The sequence below is a fragment of the Lynx canadensis genome, chromosome D3, assembly GCF_007474595.2.
Source record: "Lynx canadensis isolate LIC74 chromosome D3, mLynCan4.pri.v2, whole genome shotgun sequence".
NCBI classification, from domain to species: domain Eukaryota; kingdom Metazoa; phylum Chordata; class Mammalia; order Carnivora; family Felidae; genus Lynx; species Lynx canadensis.
Window position 1 is genome coordinate 92948970 of NC_044314.2, and position 14333 is coordinate 92963302.

The 14333-nt window shown below is 65.3% G+C and overlaps 1 protein-coding gene across 1 annotated transcript in view; it reads left to right on the forward strand.

Moving 5' to 3' along the window:
- FBRSL1 (fibrosin like 1) overlaps nucleotides 1–14333 on the forward strand; it is a 78770-nt gene that overhangs the window by 40465 nt on the left and 23972 nt on the right. The window contains 1 exon segment of the mRNA XM_030335851.1: nucleotides 6964–6993. Coding sequence (XP_030191711.1) covers nucleotides 6964–6993 — 30 coding nt within the window.

Genomic DNA, 14333 nt, shown 5'->3' on the forward strand with positions numbered 1-14333 from the left:
TTTGGCCGGGGGAGTGTGAGCCTCGGACACTATGGTCACTCTGCAGTGTCCTCTTGGCTGGGACTACACATGGTGTGGACTCCAGGAAGGCTTGTGGGTGCCATTGCAGCCCCCGTGCCTGTGCCCTGCCTACGTCGCCCCCCCCCCCCAAGCACGCGGGACACCTCAGAGGGGCAGGGAGGCTGGCACACTCCCTGCCCGCCTGGCCTGGGGTGCGGGCAGCCCCTGCCCTCCCTTCAGCTGTAGGTCACTGTGGCTTCCCGCCTCTGCCAGGCCCTGCACTTTGGTTCCCCGTTCCTGTGTCCGGCCTCCAGGCGGGTGTCCGGGAGGGTCCGCCTTCTGCCCGGGACCCTGCTCGGAGCCACTGAGCGCGTAACTGCCCCGGGGCAGTTTGGTGCCGAGTCCTGGGACTCCCGTCCGCCCCGTGACCAGGCCCCAGCCCTGCCCCCAGAGGCCGGACACAGACTCTCTGCACAGGCCCACAAGGACGCCTCCGGGCGGCGGCCACACGCACGGGAGCCGTGGCTGGAGGGAGGGCGACAGGCCGGGCCTCTGGGAGATTCAATTATGTGGGACACGCGGGGCTGCGAGGGCACAGGAGGTTAGGAATTAATGTTAGCGCTGTTCTGGTTGAGACTTTTTGTGTTGATAAATAATTCATGAGGCAGTTAGTGCTTTGAGTCTGACAACACGAGAATATATTAATACAGTCGACGCCGCGAAAGGTCAGCCGTGTGCGGCGGGGCTGCGGCCCATCTTTTATTCTCCTCTGACACGGGCTCGTTAATGATGCCAGCCCCGCGAGGGCTGGCGGGGGAGCCGCTAACGAGGGACAGGAAGAGGGGGTTTGTGCCGGCCGTGGGCACGGAGGAAGACACGGACCTGAGGGACTGGCGAGGCCCCTGAGGCGGGAGCAGAGGGTCCCCGCCATCCCCTTGAGGCTCGGGAGAGGCGAGCAGGGACCTGATCGTGAGGTGGGGCTGTTTGCTGTCCCAGGTGTTTGTTGAGCGCTTAGTGCGGGCGGGGGGGGGGGGGGCGGCTCCAGGCCCTGTGGTCAGGGGATTGGAGGAAGCCCAGGAACCCCCGCTCTCATGGGGGCCATGGGACAGCGGGACGGGGAGAGAACATGGAGGGGCTGTCGGGCCGGGGTCCAGAGGTGTCACTGAGCACACTGGGGGAGGGCGTTCCACGGGGATGTGTGTGTGTGTGTGTGTGTGTGTGTGTGTGTGTGTGTGTCAGCGTGAGTGTGCAGGCATGCGCGTACGTGCGTTATTACCCTCACAGCGTGGCCTGCAGGTAGGGGAGGCAGGGTTAGCAAGGGGCCCTCGACACCTGTGGGGAGAAGGAGCTGCCGGTGGGAACAGAGGGGCCCAGTGCGGGGCGCAGCGGGGTGCACGGGCAGGCAGGTTTGGCCCTGTTGGGGCTCGGACTCCCGAGAGGGACAGGGCCACCCCGGCTACGACGGGAGATGGCGACCCAGAGCAGGCAGCAACCGGGGCGCCGGGCCTCGGTCCGTACAGGCAGCAGTGTCCCCCATGCTGCCACCACCCTGGGGCACCGCCCGAGCATCCTCTGCCCTGGTAGGCGATCTCAGACAAGCTATCCCACGAAACAACACCCAGCTCTCCTCGAGATCTTAGGGAACTGCAACGAGGGAATATTAAAAGTAATTTGCGTTTTTCACAGTGGTGTTGTGGGTTGGCCCCCACTGGGAGACCCAGAATCCCTCAGGAGTGCCATCCCCTCGAGACCCTGCATCAGGAGCGGGAGGAGGACAGGACAGTTCAGACATCAGCGGTCAGAGCCCAGGTCATGCCTCCGTTCAGTCATCCGTCCATCCGGGCATCCGTCCATCCAGGCATTTGTTCCAGGCCTGCGCTGTCTGGGTTCTGTCCAGGGGCAGCAGGTGGGTCATGGGCCAAGCAGTGGAAGGATCAGAATGTTGCCCCAGGTCCTCTTGAGATTCAGAGGCTTGGGGTCTGGCTTCCCCTCTGACCGCGTGCTGGATCTGCCTGGCGCCCTGTGGCCCGGACTTTCCTCGCTGATGTGGGCTCGTGCAGTCGGCTGCTCAGAAGCTGCCGCGTTTCCCGCCTCAGCTCAGACTTGGGGCTCAGGGATGGTCCCAGGCTGCCACCAGGCCCCACACTTGTCACCTTGGTGACTGCTCCCAGCCAGGTCTCCAAGGAGGCCTGGGAGCAGGAGACAGAACGCCAGCCCACTTGTCTCTCAGGGCCCCAAAGAGCCCACTGCCCGCCGCTGCCCGTGAGGAGGCCTCCAGATGGGAGGCCGCCCGGAGCTCCCCATTGCACCCGAGACGCAGACTCCCTGGGTGGGAACAGCCTGGGGCTCCCTCCCACTGCTCCTGTCTGTGAGGGGCCGCGGGGCTGCCTAGGGGTGCGGCCCAGGGGAGGCAGCCCCGCCCTCGATGACCCCCCTGCTCAGGGAACGTGGCCCCGCCTCCCCCCTCCCGCGCGCGCCTGCGCAGCTCCAGCCGCGCGTCTCCGCTAAGTGGGTCTCGCTCACCATCAGCCCGTGGAGGCCGTCCGCGCTCGGGCTATTAGGCCGCAGTAACTTAATTGCTCGTTAATTGGGTAATTAGTGCTTTGTTTTGCTTTAAAGCCTAAATACTCATAAAAGTGAATTAGCTGAGTAAACAAGAATGGGATTTTCAGGGTCCCCATCCAGCTATCGTGCATAATTAATCAGGCTCACTGTGACTTTCTGGGCCAGAGTGGCCCGGAGCCCTTTGCAGGGTGATACTGTGTGATACCCAGCCCTGTCCCAGCTGCCATGAGGGCGTCCCCGGCTTGGGGTCCTGACCAGAGGGGTCAGATGGAGACCATGGGTTCCAGAGCCCCCTCACCCACTCACCTACTCTGCCTCAGTTTCCCCATCTGTACGCAGGTGGGGCCGTGGTGGCGCTTGAGTTGTACAGAAGTGACCTCAGTGAGCAAATGTGCCGTCAACCTCACCCCCCATACCGTCCCAGGCCTCCCGCTGCTGGGATGATGCAGGGATGCCTCTGTCCTGCCTGCCCTGCCGGCCCAGCGGACCCCCAGGTCCTAGTGCTTGGCTCCTGCCTCTGGGCCACACGACGGCAAGCAAGTCCCTTTAGCTTCTGAGCCTCCACTTTCTTGTCCGTGTAATAGGCTAATACCACGGCAAGCACTGGTTGGACAGCTCCCACCTTGTGTCGTGTGACCCACACTTGCGGTGCCATTCAGCACTTGAGACGGTCACCCAGCTGGTCCTGTGGCCGCCCCGGAGGAGACTGCGGCCCCCACCCCACTCCTGGCACCCTTGCCTGCCCATGGGGTCCCGAGGCATGGCCCTGCATTGGTGGTGCTCACTCACATGACTGGGGCGCCCCAGCCCCAGTGCCCAACCTGTCCACGGCCCCTTGTTTAGCTTGCCCTGCTTACTGGGCGTGCGTTCTGAACCCCCGTGGAGTGCGTGCAGCACGATGGAAGGGAGTACCCTCATGTCCTCCACGGAGGAGGGACACCCACGCAGGCGGAAAGGCAGCCGCTCCCTCCCCCAGGTTCTTCAGAAGCAGTGCCAGCAGGCACAGTGAGACCCGTGAGGGGCTACGGGAGGGTGAGAGCCCTAAGCACAGATGAGCTGTCGGCACGGCCACACGCGTGGGGACAGGTGGCTCTGTCAGGTCCCCTGGGTGCACACGTGGCGTGCGGTGGGACACCCATTGGACAGGATGCCCAGGCGCTCACGTGACAGAGGCCCAGAGCACACCCTGACACGCGTCGCAACATGCACACGCACGCGTGAGCCATGATGGCGCGCCCAAGGAGAACGACCACAGCAAGGATTCCTCGGGTGTCCCCAGGGCACATGGAAAGTGCATGGGCACACCTCAGGGCGCATGGGTCCGGTCCAGGTGGGGTCAGCACTAACTGTCCAGCAGCTCAGTCTTGAGTTTCTGCCTCCACGCTCAAGTGAGCTGCATAGAATGTTCCGTTGCCTTCCACCCCCACGTAGACCATGGACCCTGCTGATTTTTCTGGTTTGCAGCTGCTTGGGCCTTTGCGAGCGACAGTGCCCTTCCGGAGTGAGTCCCAGACCGGTGAGAAGTAAGGTTCTCCTTTGCCCCCGGGCAGCTCTGCAAGCTGGACCTCCAGAGGCGGTACCCCAGACTGTGGACCACACCACACGCCTCCTGCTTCGCAAGATAGAGTGGGGCACTGAGTGGGAAGCTGGAGCGGGGAGGACTTTCAGCATCCTCATTCAGGACAGGGCCCAGGACAGCCTCTGGGCCCCACGTGAGCAGGAGGGACCCTGCCCCGGCTCCCCGCCTCTCTCCTCTCCACTCCCCGTGGGCACCTCTGGGCCAGGCCCAGGTGCTGGAGCAGCTGATGGGAGCCGGGGGCTCAGCGTCAAGTTTCCCCGCCCATGAATTTTTCGTGCCTTTGTTTGAGAAATGGAAGGCCAGCGGCCTTCCCCTAAGCTCCGCCGTGAAGCGGTAATTACGTTCGCACTGAGACGAGAAACAGGCACATTTCTGTTCCTGTCGAATGACCGTGTTGATTTGCGTCTCCCAATTCTGGAGGGTGACAAGCAGCCCCACCTGAGCAAGCGACTGCCCGGGTTTCTGGAAGAAAGGCCTGGTGATGGAGGCCAAGTTCTCCAGACCTCCTGAGCAGGTGCTCGTAGGGGAGCAGGGCACTGTCAGGTGAGAGGTGTCTGTGCCCAGACCCTCTGGGGGGCTAGACGCCTCCAAGGGCTGTTCAGGTGATGTGAGGGAAGAGGCTGAGGCGGATGATAGCGATGGCAAAGATGCTGGTGGTGACGATGCGACGATGGTGGTGATGGTGATAAAGATACCATCGTGCCGTATGTCACGCTGGCTTCGCACCCGGCACTGTTCTAGTGCTCTGCACGGATTCACTCACGGAACCTGCGCAACAGCCCTGTAGGTGCGCCGTTGTCTGTGTTTTGCAGAAGCACAGACTGAGGCACAGAGAGATCAAGGGACTTGCCCAGGCCTGCACAGCATAGGTGGTGGTACAGCGTCCCAGCGGGCGTCTGCTCCGGAGCCCGTGTTGTGGCCTCCCAGCTATAGCCAGCACGTCTCCTCGGGGCCTGGAGTCTGTCCTGTGCTCCGTGGACTCCCCGCCTCGACCCCCACCCACGCTGGGGTCACCCGGCCCAACCCTGTGAAGGTCACCTCGCTCAAGCGGCCCCTGTAAGACGGATGTGGCTCTTTTTCCCTCCTTGCCCTGATTAATTGCCTCATTCAGTTCCGACTCTATTGCAGTTAAACATTAATTCAGTAGGACTTAATAACGCGAATTCATTTACGACGTGGCCTGTGCTGGCTGACAGGGGTGTGCTGTTTGGTTAATTATAGGATCCGTGCACTCGCCGCAACGCACCCTCACCCCGCCTTGATTGTCGGGCCATTAAGCTCTCATCGCGACACCAAAAGCCGTGGGGAGAGGTGTGAGGCGGCCCGGCCTGGGGGGTTCTGGGCGCCCCAACGCGGTCTGGCCGCACACGAGGCCCAGCCCTCCCGGCAGGGTGAAGGGCCCGCGGTGTCCAGCCCAAGGGCTTGGTGCCACTAACGGAGAAGGAAGAGGCCCGGCGGGGGGCCTCCCACAGCTCTGCCAGCAGCGTGGCTGTTCTGCGCCAGCTGTGCACGGGCCCCCTTCCAGGGCCCCCTCCCACAGGCCACGACCCTCTGGCCCCCACCCCTTCTCTACCAGCACAGAGACCCTGGCCTTCCCGGTCTCTAGGCCAGGGCTCCCACAGCAGAGTTCAGTCCCAGCTCACTGGGACTGCACAGTGACACTCCACGTGTTCTGGAATGTTCCAGCCCCTCCTCGCCTTCCCATATGCCTCCTGAGTTTCAGCCCCTCTCCCCTCTCCCCACCCCCGGACCCGGCCACGCAGGATTGCCCTGGCCTCTAGTAGCCATGTGGCCAGCACACTGTGGGCCCACCGGTGCCTTCTGTGAAAGGACCTCCCCCCGATGCCGGGGGCCGGGGGGCCTCTGTCCAGGCCCTGCGGGGTGGGGGGGGGTCTGTGGGGCTGAGGGTGGGAAGCTCGTGGCCTCAGAAGATCCCCCCCAACGTGCCCAGCCCCCAGGGTCACTTTAGGCTGCGGCGAGTGGCACACGTGCGCAACTCTGTGAGCTTTGTCGTGGAGCGCACCCCTGCCCTCACCCCGGCCCCCTCTCTGCACTAACCAAGTGGAGGGCACCGCGCGAGCAGTGCGTACCCCTGACTCCCTCCCACCCTCCTGCGTGGCCCCCGGAGATTTCTCTTCAGCGGGATAATTCATCTGACGGGACGTGTCGTAATTGCAGTTGCTGGAAAGGGATTATTTTTCTTTATGTTCTTGCAGGGGGGCATTGCTGTGGTTTCTAGAGGAGCAGTCTTTCTTTTTAAAGCTCTGCGTACTGAAAACGGAAAACAAAGATTTGTTCGCGTGATTGCCAGCCTTCCTTTAAAGCAGCCAAGCTGACACGTGGAGTGGTTTATGCCCAGTCTGCGGCGGCTCTCCCGCAGGCCGTGCTGTGGCCACAGCCTGTCCTGACCCCCTTGGCTGTCCCAGGGGTCCGGGCTCGCTAGCCCCTCGCCCTCCCTGCCGCCCCTTCAAGCCGGGCCAGGCTCCCGTGTCCTTGCCCAGAGGACACCCCCGATCCCTTCCCCGGGCCCCCACCCCCGTCCGTGGGCCTCGTGAGGCATGTGGGGTGTGGCCTGTGCCCGCCACCCAGGAGACCAAGCTCTTCCCGCCTGGAGACCAGCATGTGGGCGGAGGCCTGAGGGGGTCGCAGGGTAGCAGCTCTGTCCCAGGACGGGGTGTGGCCGGGGGCTTCACGGCTCACTCTGGGCCCCGGGGTCTGCCTGGCCGGCCCCACAGAGCCCTTGACCGAGGCCCCCCCCCCCCCCGCCCTGCCTAGGGGTGCTGCGGGGCTCTGACTCTCCTCTGTCTCTCTCCCCGCAGTGTGACAGCGAGAGTGAAGGGGACGACAAGGTAAGCCCCCCCCCCCCTCCTCCTGAGACCTCCACCCACAGGGGTGCAGAGGACACAGGTCCAGGCCCCGGCTCCACCAGGGCTCCCTGGGATGGAGACCGCCAGCGGCAGAGCAGGGTGGGAGGGCAGCTTTCCAGGCTGGGGGCTGTAAACGTCACCAGAAAATAGAGACTTCCGTTAATAGCAGTGTGCTAGCACCTCATAATTACCCTCCTTTTCAGGAACAATGAAATTCCCATTAACTCAGGATTTATGCAGCTGGAGAAACCACAGCGCAGGCCTCCTTAGGGCCCTCGGTCCTGGTCATCTACCGGCCCTGGGGTGTTTTGTGGGGAGCAGGGAAAGAGGCCGCCCAGAGCCCTGGGCTCAGCAGCTGGGCGCCTTATGGGCAGAGATGCTCCCCGGCCCCCACCGGCCCAGGCTCCTGCACTCGCTGTGGGCCTCTCCCCCAGCCCCGGGAGAGGGGGAGGGCACCGAGCCTCCCTGACGGATACCCGGGGACACCGAGGCAGAGGGAGGGTAAGGGTCACACGCCTGGACCCCAGGCAGGCCGGGTGCATAGTCCTCCCGGACACGTGAACGGCCCACCTGGGAAGAGTCGTAGCTGGTGATGAGGCTGCAGGTGATGGCCGTGCACCAGGCTGCAGCAAGGGGCTGAGCGGGTAAGGGGGACGGACGTCCAGGCCACGGGACGGTGCGATCAAGCGCTCTTTTCGGCAGGTGGGCCGAAGGGCCCCCTGAACACCGGCTCTGAGGCAAGTTGTATGACACGGGGTAAAGTCCCACGGGACGTCTGTGTGCTGTGTGACCTTGGTTCCCGCTTACCTGGTGTGTCCCCGCCTGTCCCGGGGGGACAGCCAGACGGCCCCTCTTGGGAGACAAATACGTGAGCAAGTGTGCAAAGGACTGGAAAGCCGCCTGGCAGGACAGGCCTGCAGGGGACCCCTGGGGGTCCAGGTGACCAGCCTTGGAGCCTGGGAGGGGGACAGCAAGGGCCAGGAGTCACCACGGCGGTGGGGGCGGGGGTGGAGAGAGGAATGGTGCGGACGGGTGAGGGCCGAGTCCCAGGGCATGCCATCCGAGGCAAGTCAGCCTGGAGGTCCCACGTGGGCTTGTCCCTGCGGTCTGGATGGTTGGGGGAAGGTGGCCGGAGGCTGGGCAGCTGGGAAAGAGCGCCATCGCCGTCGGGGTCCCCTGAGGCACTTCCGTGGCTGTCATGGGCCCTGGGACGGGCGTGCGTCCACGGGAACAGTCGTTCCGAGATCTCCTGAGTTAGATTATGCGCCTGGGCCACCACGTCGCCCTCGGCCTGTCCTTGATCTAAAAACACCTTGCAGGCAGCTCTCTCTGAGGCCAGGGCCTGCTCGAGGGGGTTCCAGAGGCCGCCGGCCGCCGCCATTAGGGCCCCTGGCCTGTTTCCACAGAAGAAACCGAACCGCTACCCCCACGTTGGTTCCTTCCATCTGTCCAAGCCCTGACGCTGCTGCGGTTGGTACCCCGCCTCCTAGAACCACTGCCTCCTTCCCTCCGGCAGCACAGGGCCGACCCTGGCCCCCTAGGGGCCTCCAGAGCTCGGCCTGGCCCCTTGGCCGTGCCCGGTCCTGCCTGTTCTCTGCTTGTGAGTCCAGCCCTGCTACAAGAGGTGGAGACCGCGCCCCAGGAACGAGAGGTCACTGCTGACGTGGCCGTCGGTGCCCTGGAGCGGGTGGCAGGCCACGGCCGAGGGTAGCAGGCGGCCGGAGCTTTGGCCTCCTCCGCACTCACATCCAGCAGGGAGCCCACAGGCCGGTCCCGGCCGGGGAGCAGGGGAGAGCAGGTGCGGGGCGGGCAGTGGGGTGCACTGCGGACGGGAGCAGGGCAGGGCTCAGAGCTGACGGTTCTTGTCTTCCTGCGGATCCCCTCGTAAACTGCTGCCCTTAGAGGGTGTTAGGACGGCCAGAGTCTGGGTTCCAGGGCCCCCTGCCTGGAGGGGCTGGCTGGCGTCTGTGTTGGGGCCCATGTCTCTGCCGTGTGAGGTGTGGTCACTTGGCCCAGACCCGCCTCGGGCTGTGACCGGGGCCCGTAGCTGCGGGTCCTGGGAAGGAAGGGGGATGGCGGCCATGGGCAGGGCCAGCCTCCCCCACCGCTGCGTGCTGGGCCCCAGCCATGGCCGTGGTCTGCACGGGTGATGTGACCACACATCCCGCCCCGGCGTGTGACGGCCTCTGGCTCCATCGCAGGTCAGGTGGCGGGCCATGCCTCCCCTTGTCCCCAGCTTCAGGGAGGCTGGGGCCAGAGGAGGAAGCAGGGCCCCCCCCCCCCCCCCGCCTCCCCCGTCTCCCGCCCCAGCATCCCCGCCCGTGTCAGGGTCATAGAGACACCTGTCTTGGGCCACGGCAAGCTCTGAGTCCGTTAACTCAGAGTGAGTGAGCCACCGTGTTTCAGCAAGCCCTCGGCTGGAGGGCCCGGGAAAGGGCTCAGGTTGGTCCCTGGTCACCCGGGTTCGCCGCTCCCATGAGTGTCTGAATCGTCTGTGACAGTAGGCCGCGTCCCCGCGCAGCTTGGGCTGAGACTCCACGCAGCTGACCCTGGTTCTGCACGGGCTGGGCGGGTGAGGGCCCGGACGGGGCCCTAAAGCTGCAGGATTGCTTCCCAGAGAGGCTGCCTGGAGCGAGGGCTCCCCGAGGAATGGTTCGCCATCCACCGCCGATGCGTGTCTGCATCTCTGCCTCTCTGCCCCTGGGGTGGGCCGTGGCCGGTCGGCACCGGCTGGGCCACTGTACCTGTGCTGCAGAGGTCCGGCCCCGCCTGCCCCCGCCCTCACTGCCTCGCATCTGGACAGAGCACAGGCCCTTTGGTCCCCTCCCAAGTCTGCCCTCATCCGACGCAGAGACCCATACCGCCCGCACACCGGAGCCTCCCAGCCCTCAGTCCTGGCGCTCAAGGTGCACATGTCAGCTCAGCCACATGGCCCACGTTGGTTAGGGCCCGCGTGGCTGCCGTAGTGGAAACGGGAGTTAACAGCGATTTGGTAGAGGACTTGGTCTCTCTCACCTGAAAGTGCACGCTGGGCCCTCAGGCTGCCGTGGGCTGTCCATGCTCAGCAGGCTGCTGTCTGTCGGCCTGGCCAGACTTCACATACGGCTTTCCCCCTCACAGTGACCCCTTGCCCGTGAAGGCCGCGGTGCCACGTCTCCCGCAGCTCGCCTCCCACCGCACTGATCGCCTCCTGCGTGGTGAGGCGGGGAGTGTTGGTGCAGAATGTCCGGTGGGGCTGGAGCAGAGGGAGAGAGGGAGGGAGAGCGCGTGAGTTCACAGGGGCCCGTTGTGTAGATCATAGTGGGAAGCTGAGGGGGAACCACTGTCCCAAGAGGTCCCTGTCCCTCCGGGCTGCACGGGGATACCGTGCCCGGTGGGTGTTGCCTGCGGCGCAGACCCCTTAGTTTCCCCCACGGCAAGGACACCCCTTTACTCAAAACCGCTTGGTTCTGGAGTTTAGGGGGGTGAGTAGTGAGTTCGGATAGCAAGAGAGACCCGACTTCCTTCTGCCTTCCTTTGCTGACCCAGGCTGGGTTTCTGGGTGATGGGTAACTTCCTCCCAGCCCGTCAAGAGGCAGGTGCAGCTCAGAGGGTGTGGTGCACGCTCCTCCCCCACCCACCCCCTGGTCCAGCTCACCTGCACACTCAGCTCCTCCCCCCCCCGCCACCCCCCCCCCCCATCCAGCTCACCTGCCTCTGCAGCCCCGACCTGTCTCCAGGCGCACGGCAGGGTGAGGTCATTCGCCCCTTCCAGGAGGAGCTGGTCAGGGGAGGAAGGTCAGGTGTCCCCACAGTATATCTGGAAGGGCAGAGCCCTGATCTTAGAGGACTGTAAGAGCACGGGAGTGAGAGACAGAGCCATCCACCTGGGGCCTGGCCGCGGGGTGCCTCCCAGACACTCGCTCAGCCCCGGGGCACTCGTGTACCACACAGCGTCGGAACGGGCTCCACTTGTCACTCTGCTTGCTGTGTGGCGGGCAGAAGACGCCGACGCGGCTCTGGGGCTGGGGGGGGGCAGCTGCACGTGCAGCCTGGGCAGGAGGGCGACAGTGTGCGGCTCGGGCCCTGGATCTGTCCGCGCCGGCAGGATGCGCGCCCTGGGCCCAGGAAAGCATGGCCGGTGGGCAGCACCCAGGGAGGTCACCCCCCGGCCGGGGCAGCGAGCGGGCCAGGCTTCCTCTCTGCCAGCCTGTTTGCTCCTCCTAGACCTGCCGGGGTCTGAGGTCAGATGCACCCGCACCTTCCGTCGGCCCCGCCACCCCTCCCTCACTGGTCCCCTGGGCTGCTGCCAACCCATCCCCCGCTTCACCCCTGGCCTTGGGCTCTGTGTCCGCCCAACAGCATCCCTGGAGGAAGGCCTCCCCGTCGCCTCCCCCTGCGGGTGGCCACCCCCACCCCTCCTGACAGGCCAGGCTCTGCCCCTGAGCACCCCATCCCGGCCCTACTGCGGGCGCCGGCTGCTGGCAGGGAAGAAGGCCGTGGGTGGTGTCTAACCGCGTTTTTATCGGAAAAGTATGGGGTGAAAAACTGCGTGGGGCTCACCAGGCAGCCTCCTGGGCCTGGACTGGCTGCCGTCTGCCCAAGTGGCCCCCCCAGGTGGCCGCGGCCGCGCGCTCCCTCGTAGGCAGGCTGTCTGTCTGGCCTGCCAGATCCCCTGTGAGGACACACCCCCAGCGCCAGGCCCTGCCTGCCTCTGAGCAGCTGGCCAGCCGGTGGGGGCAGGGGCCGTCTGCGGCCGCCGGCACCTGTACGGCCGGCCCGCACCCTCCGGGCTTCACTTCCTCTCCGCTAAGTGGGTGCCAGTGGCGTGGGGCGGGTGAAGGCGAGCGTTCCAGGCATAGGTGCGAGCATCTGGCCCGTACTCGGCACGTTGGGGGCTGCCCCAAATGAGCCAAGCGGGCATCTGTGCTCCTGGGCCAGCCTCGCTCCTCCTGTGCTGTCTGCAGGGAGCACACGCTCTGGACCAGGCTCCTCTGAGGCCGACTGGGGTCCTCTCTGAACCTCTGCTTCACAGAGTCCACCTCCCGGGCCCCCGTGAACTGCAGGGAGAGGGCACCGTGGACCAAATAGCGGGGCCCCTGCCCCCCGGCCCGTAACCCGAAGGATCCTGGGAGGAGGAGGGCCCGTGCTCAGAGCAGCACCCGCTCGTGTCCTGGGATCACCCCCCTCTGGCGGGGGCGGGGGCGCTTGTACTTGCCCCCCAGGCCAGCTGCCTCCCGAACTAGCACCTGCAGCCCCTCCTACAGGAAGCCTCCTGGCCCTCGGAGCTCCCTGCTTCCCCACGTGGCTCTCCTAGACCCGCTCCCGGGAACACCTGCCCAGGAGTCCGTAGGAGGCCCTCCTGTTCCCCTCAGCTGCCGTCCTGCCTCCCAGCCAGCTGCCGTGGGGACGACGGTGCAGGGAGCCTGTGCTCCCCTGCACCCCATGCGGGTGCTGGGAATGCCGTGGCGGTGGGGGCGGGGGCAGTGAAGCCAACCCCTACTCTGAGCTGTGCCCACAGTGTCTTTCCTGGGTCTGTCCAAGGCAGGGTCTCGGGCCGTTTGCTTACTGAGGGTCCAGGCAGGCACTGGGTGTGGCATGTAGGTCCCAGCAAGGACCATCAGCTCACCTGGCCCCAGATAACCCTCTGTTACCCGTTCTGAGCAGGGCATCTGAGGGACAGAAAGCCTCAGTGATATGCCCCGGGTCCCCCAGAGTGAGGATCCGCCAGGACCGGAGGCCCCCCCGGGGTGGTCAGGCCATGGTGTCCCGGCAGAGGTGGTGTGGCCTGGGCTCTGGCTGCAGGGGTGGGGGTCACCTTAGCACCTGCTGTGACAACTTGTCACAAACTCGGTGGCTTCAAACAGCTCAAGCTTTATAGTTGTGGAGGTAGTGAGTGTGAAATGGGTTTCACAAGGCCAGAACGGAAGCGTCAGCCTAGGCAGCTCCTTCTGGAGGCTCCAGGGAGCACACGACTCCTTTCCATTCCAGCCGTGTGGCCTCCCCGCCGGCTCCTCACATCAGGTCTCCACCTCTGCTGTCACGTCTTCTCGGATCTGACGCTCCTCCTCCTCCTCCTCCTCCTCCTCCTCCTCCTCCTCCTCCTCCTCTTCCTCCTCCTCCTCCTCCCTCTTGTAAGGACCCTTGTGACCAGGTTGGGTTCGCCAGGGTCCTCCGGGCTTGCATCCTCCTTAACCCAGGGTGTAAAGCCCCGTGGCCTTGTAGGGTGACCGACATGTTCACAGGCTCCGAGGATTAGGACACGGGTGTCATAGAGACCGCCGTTCTCCTCCTACTACTGGGGTACGATGCCCAGGTCTCAGGCCACAGCACAGGGTGGACAGTGCTTTTACGACCAGGGGCCCAGAAGAAGCAGGGCAGGGTGAGGGAGGTGAGGGAGACCAGGATGCCTTGGGTTGCAAGTGATGAACACTCACCTCACAGGAGCCTGAGTGACACAGGGTCTGGGGGAACAGGCTGGGGAAGAGGACGGGTTTCCCCTGCAGCCAGATGATGCCTCAGGGCCCTGCTGGTCTGGGACAGCCGCCCTGGGCCGCCCCACCGGGGCCAGCCTGGCCCCAGCGCTAGGGAGCGCGCCCCCACAGCCCCGCCGGGCCCCTCCGTGGGTGCACACACGGTCCCGGCTGGAGCCGGCAGGACACAGCAGATGTGGAGCCGCTCTCCAGGGACAGAAAGTGGGGGCGAGCACTGACCCCGGGACCCACGGTGTTCAGCAGAGAGCAGAGGTACTGAGGTCACGCAGCTTGCGTGCAGAGCCGGCCTGGAACCTGTCCCCTTCCAACTCAGTGGAGCGACAGGCCCAGATGGTGGGGGCTGTGTGTCCCTCTGTCCCTTCCAGAACTAGCTAAGCAGGACGTGGAGGTGTGGGGCCTGGGGCACCCCCCACGTCCCCCCATCCCGGGGGTCATACCGGGCCTGCCTGGGGTGGGGGGCCGAGAGAGGGGCCATCTGTCTGTTTGGCCGCTGCCCCTGTGGGTCTGCTCCCCTCTGTGCCCAGAGGGATCATAGTCCCTCCACACCCCACCTGCCCCACTGACCTCACAGGCCTGGTGAAGGCTTGAGGGTGGGTGGTGCTCACCTCCGGTTCAGGTGGGGGCACGGTGGGAACCCCAGGGTGTTTCCGAACCAGGTGTGGGCTGGGCGCAAGTCAGCCGGCCGGGCTCTGGAAGAGGTAGTGAGAGCTTGCAGACCGAGGGGTGGATGAGGCAGGGGTTAGCGGGGGATCGAGCCCTGCGCCTGCTGGGGCCTCGGGTGGTCGGAGCTCCCACGCCCACCCTGGCCCCACCACAGTCCTCTGCCCCTTGGGGGTCCCCCAGCCCCAC